The following is a 16,847-nucleotide window of genomic DNA, read 5'->3' as shown; positions in this document are numbered from 1 at the left end:
AAATTGTAAAAAATTATTTTAAAAAATATTTAAAAATGTATAAAAATTATTTAAAAAAAATTAAAAAATCTATTTGAAAAATACAAAAAATAATTTAAAAATACAAAAAATAATTTAAAAAAATACAAAAATTTATTAAATAATGAAATAAATAAACTTCAATTATATTAGGAAAGCAGGAGGTGAACAAATGTAACAGTTAGTGATTGTAAAAGTACCAGATGGAGGGGTAGGATTTAATAAGCTTTGCTTCTTCCTACTCCTTTTGGACATGTGGAACTGGGAACTGATTATGGGATGCACTCAATTGGAATCTGATGCATGTTCTAATGAAATCAAACCATTACCATTACTATTACCATTACCATTACCATTACCATTACCACATTCTCCACAGGTAAAAGACCAAGAGTTCCCCTACCGTAAGAACCTGGCTCGTGTGCTGGTGGAGGTGGCTGACGTCAACGACCACGTACCGATCTTCACTAGTGCTATGTATGAGGGTTCCGTTTATGAGTCGGCAGCAGTGGGATCCGCGGTAGTCCAGGTGACTGCCCTGGATAAGGACAATGGCAAGAACGCGGAGCTTCTCTATTCCATTGAATCAGGTTGGTTTTTCTAAAGAATGTGATAGAACGATGCCGTTAAGAAAATAAATGTTTTTTTACTTTCCAACAGGGAACCATGAAAACTCATTTAATATCGAGCCGGTTTTGGGAATCATCACCGTTGCACGTGACCTGGACTTGTCTAGTATCGGTCACTACATACTCACCGTCAGAGCGACGGACAACGGCTCCCCCTCCCTGTCCACAACCACCGTCGTACGTATCGCGATCACCATCTCAAACAACGCCGGACCCAAGTTCCCTCAGCCGGAGTACCAAGCCGATATTCCAGAAAATGTGGCGCTCGGTACCTCGGTCACCACCGTCAGGGCTGTGAGTCAGTCCACCGTCACGTACGATATCAAGCAAGGCAACGCAGATCGGATTTTCCAGATAAACCAGTACAGCGGAGTTATTACGACTCAGAAGACCCTGGACTTTGAGACAAGGGCGTCTTATACTCTTACAGTTCAGGCGACAAACATGGCCGGCTTGACCGCCAACGCGACTCTTCTCATTCAGGTTTTGGATGAAAACGATAACCAACCGGTGTTCAAGGAACTTCACTACCGTGGCAGAATCAGCGAAGCCGCACCGGTCAACAGTATCGTCTTAAACGCGGAGGATTCTCCTCTGGTGATCAGGGCCACCGATGCTGACCAGAACCAGAATGCTTTGCTCATTTACCAGATCGTTGAGGACAAAGCAAAAATGTTCTTCACGGTGGACTCGGGCACCGGTTCCATCAGAACTATTGCGAATCTAGACCATGAGACTTTTTTTAGTTTTCACTTCCATGTTCAAGTCCGGGATAACGGCCGGCCACAGTTGACTGCAGAAAGCCCGACGGAGGTGACGGTGCAAGTGATGGACACAAATGATTCGCCGCCTCGTTTCACTCAAAGCGCCTACGAAACCGTATTGCTTCTACCCACCTACGTGGGAGTGGAAGCTCTGCGGGTCTCAGCCGTGGACCCAGACAAAGATATCCCTACGGAACTCTCCTACTCTTTAACGGATGGAGCTCTTGAACATTTTTCCATTCGACCGTCCAACGGTATCATAATCGTCAAAAACAATAACTTTTCCAAAGAACGCTTCCGCTTCAGCGTCAAAGTCTCAGACGGGAAGTTCTCCAACACGGCTCTGGTAACAATTGTCGTTCGAGAAGCTCTGGATTCCGGTCTCAGCTTCGCTAACAACCTTTACACTTCGGAGATTGAAGAAAATGTAACAAATATCACCAAGGTGGCTGTCGTCAATGCAGTAGGGAACCGTCTTAACGAACCGCTGAAGTACAAGTTGTTGAACCCCGGGAAACATTTTCAAATCCGTTCAACTTCCGGCGTGATCCAGACCACGGGTTTAGCCTTTGACCGCGAAGAGCAAGAATCCTATGAACTAGTCGTTGAGGCAAGAAGGGAACACGACCTTTTACATGTCGCTCGAGTTATGGTCAAAGTCCAAGTGGAGGACATCAATGACAATTCACCGATATTTGTCGGACTTCCTTATTACGCCGCCGTTCAAGTGGAAGCCGAGCCGGGATCCCACATTTTCAAGGTGATGGCGGTTGACCGGGATAAAGGAATCAACGGAGCGGTGTCTTACTACCTCAAGGATGACCACGATCACTTTGACATCAACCAGCAAACGGGAAGTCTTACGCTGAAGAGAGCCTTTGAGTCCGACGTGTCCAATATGGAGTACATGACGGTGATCTACGCCAGAGACGGAGGTCATCCGTCGCTCTCCTCCGCTGTAGAGTTCCCGATTATCGTCGTCAACAAAGCCATGCCCGTGTTTGACAAATCCTTTTATTCCGTTTCTGTTAACGAGGATGTGGCTGTGCATACTCCCGTTCTTGGGATCAATGCGACCAGTCCGGAAGGTCAGCACATCTTCTACACCATTGTTGACGGGGATCCATATCTTCTGTTTGACATTGGTTTTGACACCGGTGTCATCAGCGTCGTACATTCCCTGGACTACGAAACGGCGTCGTACTACCATCTAACCGTAAGAGCTACAGACTATCTAACCGGGGCCCGTGCTGAGGTTGACGTCAATGTGGCGGTTCAGGATATTAACGACAACGGACCCGTCTTCCAGAAAATGTCGTACTCTGTGGTTTTATCGGAAACGGCCATGATCGGGACTCCGGCTCTTCAGGTGATCGCCACCGACAAAGACTCTGAAAAGAACAACGTAGTCCTTTACCAGATCTTCTCAGATGCTCACAACAACACAGACTACTTCCACATCGACAGCAGCAGCGGATTAATTTTAACCGCCCGCATGCTGGACTACGAAGTCGTCCGCAAGTACGATTTCATCGTCAGAGCAACCGATAACGGCTTCCCGCCATTAAGTAGCGAAGTGTTTGTCAGGGTCGTGGTGAACGACACCAATGACAACCCTCCCATCTTCAACCAGCTTCTCTACGAGGCCCACGTCAATGAGCTAGCACCCAAGGGTCAATTCGTCACCTGCGTCCAAGCCTCGGATGCTGACCGTTCGGACTTGGACAAGCTGGAGTACAGTATTTTGTCGGGAAATGAAAGGATGAACTTTGCCATGGAAAAGAAGACGGGGATCATCACGTTCTCCAGCAACAATAAACAAAGGACGGAGCCGGTTTACAGTCTGAACGTTTCCGTGTCAGACGGCGTCTTCACCAACACGGCGCAAGTTCACGTTAACGTCCTGGCGGCCAACTTGTACAACCCCGTCTTCGGGCAGAACGTCTACGAAGCAGAGCTCAGAGAGAACGCCGCTGTGGGAACCAAAGTCATACAGGTAAGAACTGCAGTTTTTTCAACCATGTACTGTGTATTCTTTTTTGTCATTGACACATGGTATTTCCAACTCCAACTCTAACCCTGATTGATGTATTTTTTCCAGGTAAAGGCAACCGATGCGGACCCCGGTGTTTACGGTCAAGTTACATATTCCTTTGTCAACGACGTTGGGCGGAACCAATTCAGCATCGATACCAGTGGTAAAATCACCACCGCGGAAAAGCTTGATCGCGAGGATCCCGCCAACAAAGACATCGTATTAGCGGTGCTAGCCCAAGACTCGGGTGGACACGGATCTTTCTGTACGGTCCGAGTTACGCTTTTGGACGACAACGACAACACGCCCCATTTCGCCGCAACTGAATACCGAGCTTCCGTTAAATCCGATGTGGCAGCGGGATTCTTTGTGATCCAGATTCAGGCCAGTGATCCTGACGACGGGACCAATGCCAGAGTTACGTATTCCCTCTACAGCGAGGCGCATGTCCCCGTTGCGGACATTTTGGAGATTGACCCAGAAAATGGTTGGATGGTAACAAAAGGAAGCTTCAGTCACTTGAGGAACTCCGTCTTATCTTTTTTTGTAAAAGCCGTCGATGGCGGAAACCCGGTTCGCCACTCTCTGGTGTCGGTCTACATTCACGTTCTATCTCCGGATGGCGCTATCCCCGCCTTTGGCCAACACAAGTACTCATTCAGCATATCGGAGGACACGCCGATCGGCTACGCTATCGGTATGGTGCGCCTTAACGATCCTCCTGGACGAGACGCCCTTACTTCGACCTTTTCGCTGATTAACGGAGAGAATGACGAAAACAACCAAGATGCGGTATTTGTCATCGATAAAGATACGGGTGTGATCAAGATCGATAAGATCTTGGACCATGAGTTTATGAAGGAATACCGCTTCAAAGTTATGGCCACCGTACAACAGAGCAAGCTGGATTCCGTAACTTCGGTTGATGTCGACGTCAAAGTTGTGGACTTAAATGACAACAAACCGTCCTTTGACACCGTCTCCTACGAAGCCACCGTTTTAGAAGGAACGCCAGTCGGCGCCAGAATTATTCAAGTCCAAGCACACGACTCGGACTCCGCCGCCAATGGGCAAGTCACGTACAGTCTCGGGGCGTTCATTCGCTCAGAGCACGAGTCCGATGAACTGATGGGAATGTTCGGCGTCGACAGCAACACCGGTTGGATTTCATCCCGGAAGAACCTGGACCATGAGTCCAATCCGTCGTACACCTTCACGGTGATTGCCTCGGATCTGGGTGAGGCGTTATCGCTTTCCAGTACCGCCACGGTCACGGTGGCGGTATCGGACATCAACGACAACCCGCCCGTTTTCTTGGAGCAACGCTACATTGGTTCCGTTAAGGAGAGCGACCCGCCGGGGGAAGTGGTCGCCGTGTTGAACACTCGAGACGACGACAGTTCCGCCATTAACCGGCAAGTCAGCTACCACATAACTGGTGAGTCCGGGTTCTTATTGATGATCAACCTTGTTTACGTTGACGACTCATCATATAGCCATGCTATATATGCTATATATGCTAAATATCAACATCGGATGGCCAGCTACAGGTGGCTCCTTACCATGCTGTTAACTACTCCCTTCAGAGAGCAGCACAAACTGGGTCTAACAAGGACAGAAAAACGATGCACATCTAAAAATGTAAACAAAAACTAAAATCTCTTACCATGCTGTTAACTACTCCCTTCAGAGAGCAGCAAAAACTGGGTCTAACAAGGACAGAAAAACGATGCACATCTAAAAATGTAAACTATAACTGAAATTTCTTACCATGCTGTTAACTACTCCCTTCAGAGAGGAGCACCAACTGGGTCTAACAAGGACAGAAAAACGATGCACATCTAAAAATATAAACAAAAATTTCTTGCCATGCTGTTAACTATGTCCTTCAGAGAGCAGCAAAAACTGGGTCTAACAAGGACACAAAAACGATGCACATCTAAAAATGTAAACTAAAACTAAAATCTCTTACCATGCTGTTAACTACGTCCTTCAGAGAGCAGCACAAACTGGTGTCTAACAAGGACAGAAAAACGATGCACATCTAAAAATCTAAACAAAAACTAAAATCTCTTACTTTTCTGTTAACTACGTCCTTCAGAGAGCAGCAAAAACTGGGTCTAACAAGGACAGAAAAACGATGCACATCTAAAAATGTAAACTAAAACTAAAATCTCTTACCATGCTGTTAACTACTCCGTTCATAAAGCAGCACAAACCGGGTCTAACAAGGATAGAAAAACGATGCACATCTAAAAATCTAAACTAAAATCTCTTACCTTGCTGTTAACTACGTCCTTCAGAGAGCAGCACAAACTGGGTCTAACGAGGATAGAAAAACGATGCACATCTAAAAATCTAAACTAAAATCTCTTACCATGCTGTTAACTACTCCCTTCAGAAAGCAGCACAAATTGGGTCTAACAAGGACAGAAAAACGATACACATCTAAAAATGTAAACTAAAACTAAAATCTCTTACCATGCTGTTAACTACTCCCTTCAGAGAGCAGCAAAAACTGGGTCTAACAAGGACAGAAAAACGCTGCACATCTAAAAATCTAAACTAAAATCTCTTACCATGCTGTTAACTACTCCCTTCAGAGAGCAGCACAAACTGGGTCTAACAAGGACAGAAAAACGATGCACATCTAAAAATCTAAACTAAAACTAAAATTCCTACTATTCTGTTAACTACGTCTTTCAGAGAGCAGCACAAACTGGGTCTAACAAGGACAGAAAAACGATGCACATCTAAAAATCTAAACTAAAATCTCTTACCATGCTGTTAACTACTCCCTTCAGAGAGCAGCAAAAACTGGGTCTAACAAGGACAGAAAAACGATGCACATCTAAAAATCGAAATTAAAACTAAAATCTCTTACCATGCTGTTAACTACTCCTTTCAGAGAACAGCACAAACTGGGTCTAACAAGGACAGAAAAACGATGCACATCTAAAAATCAGTAGTGTAGTAATGCATATACAGTCGATCCTACCAGCAAATATTCTAATTATTGTAATACATAGTAAATATTAGAGGTAATACTGGACAGCAAACAGTTGATTTCCTAATGTGAGGTTCTGCGTGTCTTTCAGGTGGGAACCACGGTGGTGTGTTTGCGCTGGGCCTGGTTCAGGGCGAATGGAAAATGTACGTGAAAGGGCCACTGGACCGAGAGGAATGCAACTTTTACACGATAAACGTCACTTCCAGCGACGGACTGTTTGTTTCCCAAGCAAGCGTGGAAGTCACGGTGACGGACGCCAACGACAACAACCCCATTTGTGACCAGGTGAACACCGAATTTGGACACGGCAACGACTATATTATATTATATTATATATTGAAACATTATCTTATGGGATCATGCGTGTCCACAGGCCCGCTACAGCGCATTCATTCCAGAGAATCTCCCCGTGAATACGGTTGTGCTCCAGGTTGGTGCTACTGACGCAGATGTAGGCATCAATGCCTGGATCCAATACTCCTTACACGGTCCTGGATCCCATGACTTCAATATCGACCCAGACACGGGTAGGAATGCGTTTTTTTTTATTGTACAAGATTACATTACGACGCCTGTGTCGCATAAAACTCACAACTCCGAACAAGGTCACCGGTCTGGTGTTCCGCATCAGGTTTCCCAGCATCCTTGTTTACCGCCGTCTCCTCATGTTTTATGTGCTTTTAATAACTTCCTGACTAGGCGAGGTCAAGTCTGCTGTGAGTCTGGACCGGGAGGTGACATCCAGTTACTGGCTGGTTGCCCAGGCGACTGATGGCGGCGGACGCTGGTGCCGCGCCGAGGTGCAAGTGGAAGTGACGGATGTGAACGACAACCCACCCGTCTTTACACGTCAACAGTACACAGCCAGCGTATATGAAGACACGGCCACTAAAGCCCTGCTCACCCGCATCCAAGCCATAGACCCCGATGAAGGTTCGATTTCATTTGGAATATTAACGCAATATTTATCATCGACTTTGACAAGGTGGTCTTCAGTTTACGTTCAAGTTTTGTTCCTCGACTGTGTTTGTCCAGTTTTGGTCTAAGTGGGATATTATACTGTACATCAATCATTTCAAGAAAACAACCTGACCGGGTCATTTTTGACCCACTTATGGAAGGTTGGGGTAGTAACACAAAAAGTAAAATTTCTTAAAATGTATAAAAGGTAAGTTAAAAATGTGAATGGCATGATATCAAAAACAATTTTTAATTCCGAAGATATTTTAAGAAAGCAACCTGATCAGGTCATTTTTGACCCACTTATGGAAGATTTCTTAAAATCTCTTAAAATGTATAAAAGGTAAGTTAAAAATGTGAATGGTATGATATCAAAAACATGTTTTTTGAGGAATACCTAGAATATGAAATGATAAAAAAAAATTTCATTTTGAAGATATTTCAAGAAAACAACCTGACCGGGTCATTTTTGACCCACTTATGGAAGGTTGGGGTAGTAACACAAAAACTAAAATTTCTTAAAATGTATAAAAGGTAAGTTAAAAATGTGAATGGCATGATATCAAAAACATGTTTTTTGAGGAATACCTACAATATGAAATGATAAAAAAAAATTCATTATGAAGATATTTCAAGAAAACAACCTGACCGGGTCATTTTTGACCCACTTATGGAAGATTTCTTAAAATTTCTTAAAATGTATAATAAGTTAAAAATGTGAATGGCATTATATCAAAAACATGTTTTTTGCGGAATACCTGGAATATGAAATGATAAAAAATTTTCATTATGAAGATATTTCAAGAAAACAACCTGACCGGGTCATTTTTGACCCACTTATGGAAGGTTGGGGTAGTAACACAAAAACTAAAATTTCTTAAAATGTATAAAAGGTAAGTTAAAAATGTGAATGGCATGATATCAAAAACATGTTTTTTGAGGAATACCTGGAATATGAAATGATAAAAAAAAATTTCATTACGAAGATATTTCAAGAAAACAACCTGACCGGGTCATTTTTGACCCACTTATGGAAGGTTGGGGTAGTAACACAAAAACTACAATTTCTTAAAATGTATAAAAGGTAAGTTAAAAATGTGAATGGCATGATATCAAAAACATGTTTTTTGAGGAATACCTGGAATATGAAATGATAAAAAATTTTCATTATGAAGATATTTGAAGAAAACAACCTGACCGGGTCATTTTTGACCCACTTATGGAAGATTTCTTAAAATTTCTTAAAATGTATAATAAGTTAAAAATGTGAACGGCATGATATCAAAAACATGTTTTTTGTGGAATACCTAGAATATGAAATGATAAAAAAATTTTCATTATGAAGATATTTCAAGAAAACAACCTGACCGGGTCATTTTTGACCCACTTATGGAAGGTTGGGGTAGTAACACAAAAACTAAAATTTCTTAAAATGTATAAAATGAAAGTTAAAAATGTGAATGGTATGATATCAAAATATGTTTTTTGAGGAATACCTGGAATATGAAATGATAACAATTTATTCATTATGAAGATATTTCAAGAAAACAACCTGACCGGGTCATTTTTGACCCACTTATGGAAGATTTCTTAAAATTTCTTAAAATGTATAAAAGTTAAGTTAAAAATGTGAACGGCATGATATCAAAAATATGTTTTTTGAGGAATACCTGGAATATGAAATGATAAAAAAAAATTAATTATGAAGATATTTCAAGAAAACAACCTGACCGGGTCATTTTTGACCCACTTATGGAAGATTTCTTAAAATTTCTTAAAATGTATAAAAGGTAAGTTAAAAATGTGAATGGCATGATATCAAAAACATGTTTTTTGAGGAATACCTGGAATATGAAATGATAAAAATTTTCATTACGAAGATATTTCAAGAAAACAACCTGACCGGGTCATTTTTGACCCACTTATGCATCTAAGGGTTAATGATGACCTCAACGGTGTCATGATTGACAGATGTAAACAGAGGACCACCTGTATGTCTTTGTTGTCTTATATCTTTGTTTGGAATGGAAAGTCAACAACAACGTTGTTTTTTGTGTGCAGCGGGTCCAGGACGTACTGTCGTGTATTCTTTAGCGGACTCTGCCGAAGGATCCTTCTCTATTGACAAGTCGTCAGGCATCATCGTCCTTGAACGCATCCTCGATCGAGAGATTCAGCCGTCGTATCAGATAACAGTCCGTGCATCGGATCAGGGGTTGCCTACGCCGCTCTCATCGTTAATCAACGTTACAATCACCGTGCTGGACATCAACGACAACCCGCCCGTGTTTGAGCGCCGGGATAGGCTGGTGACCGTCCCAGAGGACGTGGGCGTCGGCACCAAGATTCTCACGGTGTACGCGGCCAGCAAGGACATTGGGACCAATGCTGAGATTACGTATAGTATTCGATCTGGAAACGAGCATGGGAAGTTCAGTATCCATCCTCTCACTGGTGAGTCTGACCAGGATTCTTATTCCTAGAAATCTAAACTAAAATCTCTTACCATGCTGTTAACTACTCCCTTCAGAGAGCAGCACAAACTGGGTCTAACAAGGACAGAAAAACGATGCACATCTAAAAATGTAAACTAAAACTAAAATCTGTTACCATGCTGTTAACTACTACCTTCAGAGCGCAGTAAAAACTGGGTCTAACAAGGACAGAAAAACGCTTCACATTTAAAAATCTAAACTAAAATCTCTTACCATGCTGTTTACTACCCCCTTCAGAGCGCAGTAAAAACTGTGTCTAACGAGGACAGAAAAACGATGCACATCAAAAAAAGACAAAATTAATATTAAGGTAATGAAATGAATATTATTAAAAAGTGTCCCATTAAGTCAACGTTGGCAGCGTTTCACGACGTGAGACCCAAATCAGTTACTACGTGTGTATAGTACGTATATAGTATTGTTTCATATGAAAGCACATTACTAGCGTGTCGGTACGCAGCATAGAAACATACATACATCGGCTTCATATGCAGTCCCAAAATAAGCTAAAAACCAAATCATAAAAGAATGTGGTTTTGATTCGAAAGTACACATTTGGCACCGGTATTGGATAATATGTAAAGAATACCCAATACCATAGTCGACAGCTTTGTCGTCAATCATCAATCAATTATGTTGATGTCAGACAGCACTCATATATTAAAAAAAATATTGACTTTTTCTGTGTTGGCGTCCCTCAGGTTCCATCACGGTTTTGGAATCTCTGGACTATGAAACCTGCAGGGACTACTTCTTAACAGTGGAGGCTCGGGATGGGGGTACGCCCCCGCTGAGCGCCATCACTACGGTAAACATAAACCTTACAGACGTCAACGACAACGGGCCCGTGTTCAGCCGTGACCTTTACACGGCCGTCGTGTCGGAGGACGCCACCATTGGCGAGTCCGTCGTTCAGGTACGACCAATCCAATTTACAATTAAAATATTTCTTACATTTCTTACTAATAACTGCTTGTAGCCTTTTTTTTTCAATCACTGTTTTTTTTTATCACTTCCAAATGAATACCAAACAGTTTTTGAATTATGGAAACATCCACTTGGATTCATTTATTGTCCAGAAACTGGAAGTCAATTATTTGTAATCAGTCCATCTTCAATCCAAAAACTACCAATGTGGTCTACACAGTACACAGTAATCTCAGGTTCACCCATCCAAACATCTCCATAGGAGAATCGTACCTGAGCTTCCCAGACCCCGAGATGGTTTATGTGGCGCTAACATGTCAGAGATGTACTTTGGTTCCAGATCCTGAAAAGACTGTTTTTAAAGTCTACTCTCTGGGAGACAGGAAGTCGGTGCAGAGACCTGAGTCCTGGGCTCATATGCTCATATTTCCTGGTTCTAGTCAGCACTCGAGCAGCAGCATTGTGGATGTACTGCAGCTGTTTTACACATCGTTTTTTGTTTTTTGTTTTTTTTTTTGGGGGGGGGGGGGGTAAATATATGAAACATTACAGTGCATTTCTTACATGAATGAAAATATAATTTTCCATTATTTCCATTTGTATTCAACTATCTGATCACAAGCCCGAAAGGAGTAGGCAGAAGCAAAAGCTTATAAATGCCTACCACTTTTTGCAAGATATAATCATGTTGTTTTTTTTTTAATTTTTTAATTTTTTTATTTGGGCAAATATATGAAACATTACAGTGCATTTCTTACATGAATGAAAATATAATTTTCCATTATTTCCATTTGTATTCAACTATCTCATCACAAGCCCGAAAGGAGTAGGCAGAAGCAAAAGCTTATAAATGCCTACCACATTTTGCAAGATATAATCATGTTTTGTTTTTTTTTAAATTATTTTATTTGGGCAAATATATGAAACATTACAGTGCATTTCTTACATGAATGAAAATATAACTTTCCATTATTTCCATTTGTATTCAACTATCCGATCACAAGCCCGAAAGGAGTAGGCAGAAGCAAAAGCTTATAAATGCCTACCACTTTTTGCACGATATAATCATGTTTTGTTTTTTGTTTTTTTAATTATTTTATTTGGGCAAATATATGAAACATTACAGTGCATTTCTTACATGAATGAAAATATAACTTTCCATTATTTCCATTTGTATTCAACTATCTGATCACATGCCCAAAAGGAGTAGGTAGAAGCAAAAGCTTATAAATGCCTACCCCTTTTTGCAAGATATAATCATGTTCATGCCACTGTCTTGTTTTCCACTCTTATTATTATCATTGTAATATTATTATTGTTATTATTATTATCATTATTGTTATAATCTTTATCATTATTACCATTATTATTGTTATTATTAGCACCATTATAATAATCATCATTAATATTACCATTTTCATCATTATAGTTGTAAAAAGTTTTGGAATTTTTATTTTTTACATTATTTTTTTAAATTATTGAATTTTCCAGACTTTATTGCTTCCTGTGGAGTGCCGTATCATTCCATGTGTTGTTTTCTGAAATCCGCAGTATTTATGCTTTTATTGTCAATTTATTTATTTATATTTTATTTTTGCAGATTAATTTAACGTAATTTTTCTGCACTTTTCTGCGTTCATAATGAACCTACCATCAAAATTCTGAACTGTTCATATTTTTATACGGGTGTATGAAATACCTCTTATGTACTACTTATTTTTCCCGTTGTATATTGTATATATATATTGTATATATATATATATATTGTATATATATATATATATTTGTGTACGTCACAGCTGGTAGCAGAGGATATGGACAGCCTGCTGAATGGGGCCATTCTCTACTCCATTGTGAACGGGGACCGAGACAACCAGTTCTTCATCGACCCCCACAACGGGGTCATCAGCGTCAACAAGCATTTGGACCGTGAGACGGTAAGGCCGCACAATCACATGACGGGACACCTTTACACTAAATATCATATCAGGAAACAAAATAGTCACCAGAAAACTTGTTTACGTTGTTTACATCAGGGGTCTCAAACTCAATTTACTTGGGGGCCACTGGAGCTCGGGTCTGGGGGAGACTGGGCTGCATCAGGTTTTCCAAAAAAAAAAAAAAAAAAAAAAAAGAAATTAAAAAAAACTTTAAGAAAATATAATAATAATAATAAATATAATAATAATAATACAATAAAATAATAATAAAAATAAAATAATAATAAAATAATAATAAAAAGTTAAGAAAGCACATATAGTTGGTGGGTAGACAAATGATTTTTTTCATATTAAAATGAACAAAGCATTATTAGAGCCCTGTAGACATGACAAAACACGACTATAGTCACATTTATACTCTTTTTATTTACAACATATTGCGCAACTGCAGGGTCTTGAGACACATGCTAACTCGCAAACTAGAGAGCTAGCCACCTAAACGGTAGCCTTCAAGTTATTTCCTTTCAACTTAAATAGCCAAAAACTTACCACTTCCACACGGATAGGGAGGATAACTATTAACAGTTATTTAACCTTTAACATGAACATGAATCAAACGTAATCATTTTTTCTGGGTACATGATACCATACAGCATCCATATCAAACTTTAAACTTTCATATCAAGGCGGGGGCCTCAAACTAGTGTCCTGCGGGCCACATTTGGCCCGCGGGCCGCGTGTTTGAGACCCCTGCTGTAAATCCTTCTCACCGTAAAGCATTTGAACATGAACATGAATCAAACGTAATCATTTTTTCTGGGTACATGATACATGATACATACAGCATCCATATCAAACTTGCGCGGGCCGCACTAACATTAAACTTTCATAATCATAATCGTCAGAATCTCACACCAGCCCATGCCTATTCTAAACTTAAGAAACGGTTTCAAACAAAGAAAAAAAATAAGAAACCCAAAAGTTACCACTTCCACACGGAATAGGAGGTGAGCTTTCTTTCACTCTGTCATGTCAGACATGCCTTATAATGTGATGTCATGTCATGTCTCATCAGCGTTCCGTGTCATTCGAGACTCATTAGAGACGCTATAGTAAACCACAAAACAGCGATCATTTATTCATTAAAAAAAAAAAAACGCGACGGAGCGATATTTGAACTTCAATGTAGTCCTACTAGCAACAACTGGGGGACGTTTTGGGGAAGTTTGCCTTTTGGCAATTCAGTATCCACGCCCCCATAAATTAGCATATTCTTCATCATGGAGGATTTAAATGGGAAGGGTTATTATTTATAGACGTATCAATTACCGTATTTCTCATGAAAAAGCGGTGATTAGTAATACCGTACGCAAAACAATCTGCCAAATATCCTGCAAGAGAGCAACTTAGCGTCATCGGTGCTCTTTAAGCAAGGCAGCAATTTGGTCCCCTGCAGACGGCTGATGAGCGAACAGGAAAAGCGGATCCCCGAGCAGATGGTAATTAATCACAAGCCAGACACACGGTTAAACTTGGGAATCGAACACCTGGAGCTGGGTAAATGACAACATGAATACGTAAACACGTGCGCCGCTTCCATGTACTCCTCCCAGATGTTTTTTTTTTTATACACTCTCCGCCATCTTCCTTTTCATCGTATTCCACTTCTTTATCTTCTATTCATCCGTGCTTGAAAACTTGAGTCGTGTTTGGATTTGTGTCATGAAGTATTCATGAGTGGAGTGGATGAGCCGTCTCCGAGTGTTCCGATGGAGAAGGTTGGATGTGCGGCTTCAGAAGATGGAAGATGATGAAAGTGTGTTGGAGTTATCACAGTGAGAAGCGGATTTCTCTGTGTTTGTTTGTGTGCGACACTGATTTTGTTTTCTTTATTTTGTCATTCTCTGTATTAATACAAAGGTGTTTGTGTTTATACCACTTTTTTCGATTTTTTAGATTTTTTTGGATTTGGAGAATTTTTATTTTTTTTTTACTTTTTTTTTTTAATATTTTTTTAATACAGGGGGTTCTCGCTTTACGGTATTAACTAAAATTAACTAAAAACATCATTTTGAGACTTCAATGCGGACTCCAAATTGTCCATAGGTGTATGAATGTGAGTGTGAATGGTTGTTTGTCTATATGTGCCCTGTGATTGGCTGGCCACCAGTCCAGGGTGGACCCCGCCTCTCGCCCCCAGACAGCTTAGATAGGCTCCAGCACCCCTTGTGAGGATAAGCGGTAAAAAAATGAATGAATAATTTTGAGACCGGGTGGCACGGCGGGCGAGTGGTTAGCGCGCAGACCTCACAGCTAGGAGACCAGGGTTCAATTCCACCCTCGGCCATCTCTGTGTGGAGTTTGCGTGTTCTCCCCGTGCATGCGTGGGTTTTCTCCGGGTACTCCGGTTTCCTCCCACATTCCAAAAACATGCTAGGTTAATTAGCCACTCCAAATTGTCCATAGGTATGAATGTGAGTGTGAATGGTTGTTTGTCTATATGTGCCCTGTGATTGGCTGGCCACCAGTCCAGGGTGGACCCCGCCTCTCGCCCCCAAGACAGCTGGGATAGGCTCCACCACCCCTCCACGACTTTTGTTGGATAAGCGGTAAAAAAATGAATGAATAATTTTGAGACCGGGTGGCACAGCGGTCGAGTGGTTAGCGCGCAGACCTCACAGCTAGGAGACCAGGGTTCAATTCCACCCTCGGCTATCTCTGTGTGGAGTTAGCACGTTCTCCCCGTGCATGCGTGGGTTTTCTCCGGGTACTCCAGTTTCCTCCCACATTCCAAAAACATGCTAGGTTAATTAGCCACTCCAAATTGTCCATAGGTATGAATGTGAGTGTGAATGGTTGTTTGTCTATATGTGCCCTGTGATTGGCTGGCCACCAGTCCAGGGTGTACCCCGCCTCTCCCCCCAAGACAGCTGAGATAGGCTCCAGCACCCCCCCGCGACCCTCGTGAAAATAAGCGGTAAAAAAATGAATGAATAATTTTGAGACCGGGTGGCACGGTGGTCACGGTGGCACAGCTAGGAGACCAGGGTTCAATTCCACCCTCGGCTATCTCTGTGTGGAGTTTGCATGTTCTCCCCGTGCATGCGTGGGTTTTCTCCGGTTTCCTCCCACATTCCAAAAAAAAACATGCTAGGTTAATTGGCGACTCCAAATTGTCCATAGGTATGAATGTGAGTGTGAATGGTTGTTTGTCTATGTGTGCCCTGTGATTGGCCGGCCACCGGTAACTACAGCTGGGATAGGCTCCAGCACCCCCGTGACCCTTGTGAAAATAAGCGGTAAAAAATGAATAAATAATTTTGAGACTCATTGTAGTAATGAATTTAACTAATTACAGCTAATTTTTTCGCTACGTCTTCCAAGAAAATCGAAGCTGAAGTGAAAATAAACAGGAACTCGAGGACCCGTTTGTAAAACTCGTATTGTATCGACATTTCTCCCAATTTTACTTCATTATCTTTTTTATTTCTGAAGAACGAGAGGAGGAAAACACAGAAGAACAAACTAGCCAAAATGTCAGATGTTAAACCATTTGTCATCGTTATAACGAAGTAAGACACAAAGTGTACCGGATGAGTTTGGAAAGTCAAACATACAATAAATATCAGGGGAACACTATTGGAGGATAGTATTACTACTCTTACATATTCCTCAAATGCAATATAAATACATGCACAAGCTAGCATATTAAGTGCAATATTGGATATTGGATATGAGCTGTAGCCACACTGCAGTGCAAGCTGAAAATACAATCAAAACATATTGCGTATTTATGTCACCGAGGGGGAAATAAATATTTCATACCCTGCTGATTGTGTAATCCGACCCCCACACAGGATATGAACAGTCCAGAATGATCATATTTGATATCAAAATATTTGTAATTGTTGTAGTAAAAAAGGACTGAACCTTGTCTGTGTGATTTATTAATCAGGAGGACCTTATGGGGGCTGCAGGATCTCCATCCAATAATTCATAAATAACTCAACTGGCAACTTAATTGTTGATTGTCAAACACACAGAAAAAGTGCAAATGATTCAATGATTA

The 16,847-nt window shown here is 41.2% G+C and overlaps 1 protein-coding gene across 6 annotated transcripts in view; it reads left to right on the top strand.

Annotated features, from left to right (window-relative positions):
* The window catches only part of fat3a (FAT atypical cadherin 3a), a 117,228-nt gene that overhangs the window by 70,233 nt on the left and 30,148 nt on the right, over positions 1–16,847 (top strand). For all 6 annotated transcript variants that reach the window (XM_058080477.1, XM_058080475.1, XM_058080476.1 and 3 more), the window contains 9 exons: positions 398–608; positions 679–3,407; positions 3,513–4,884; positions 6,545–6,741; positions 6,830–6,983; positions 7,156–7,389; positions 9,478–9,870; positions 10,613–10,827; positions 12,638–12,775. In XM_058080477.1, the coding sequence (XP_057936460.1) occupies positions 398–608; positions 679–3,407; positions 3,513–4,884; positions 6,545–6,741; positions 6,830–6,983; positions 7,156–7,389; positions 9,478–9,870; positions 10,613–10,827; positions 12,638–12,775 (5,643 nt within the window). The remainder of the gene's footprint in view (positions 1–397; positions 609–678; positions 3,408–3,512; positions 4,885–6,544; positions 6,742–6,829; positions 6,984–7,155; positions 7,390–9,477; positions 9,871–10,612; positions 10,828–12,637; positions 12,776–16,847) is intronic.

Source organism: Doryrhamphus excisus, chromosome 8 (assembly GCF_030265055.1).
Source record: "Doryrhamphus excisus isolate RoL2022-K1 chromosome 8, RoL_Dexc_1.0, whole genome shotgun sequence".
Classification (NCBI taxonomy): domain Eukaryota; kingdom Metazoa; phylum Chordata; class Actinopteri; order Syngnathiformes; family Syngnathidae; genus Doryrhamphus; species Doryrhamphus excisus.
The sequence above is the reverse complement of the archived record's forward strand: the minus strand, read 5'-3'. Positions and strand labels throughout refer to the sequence as shown.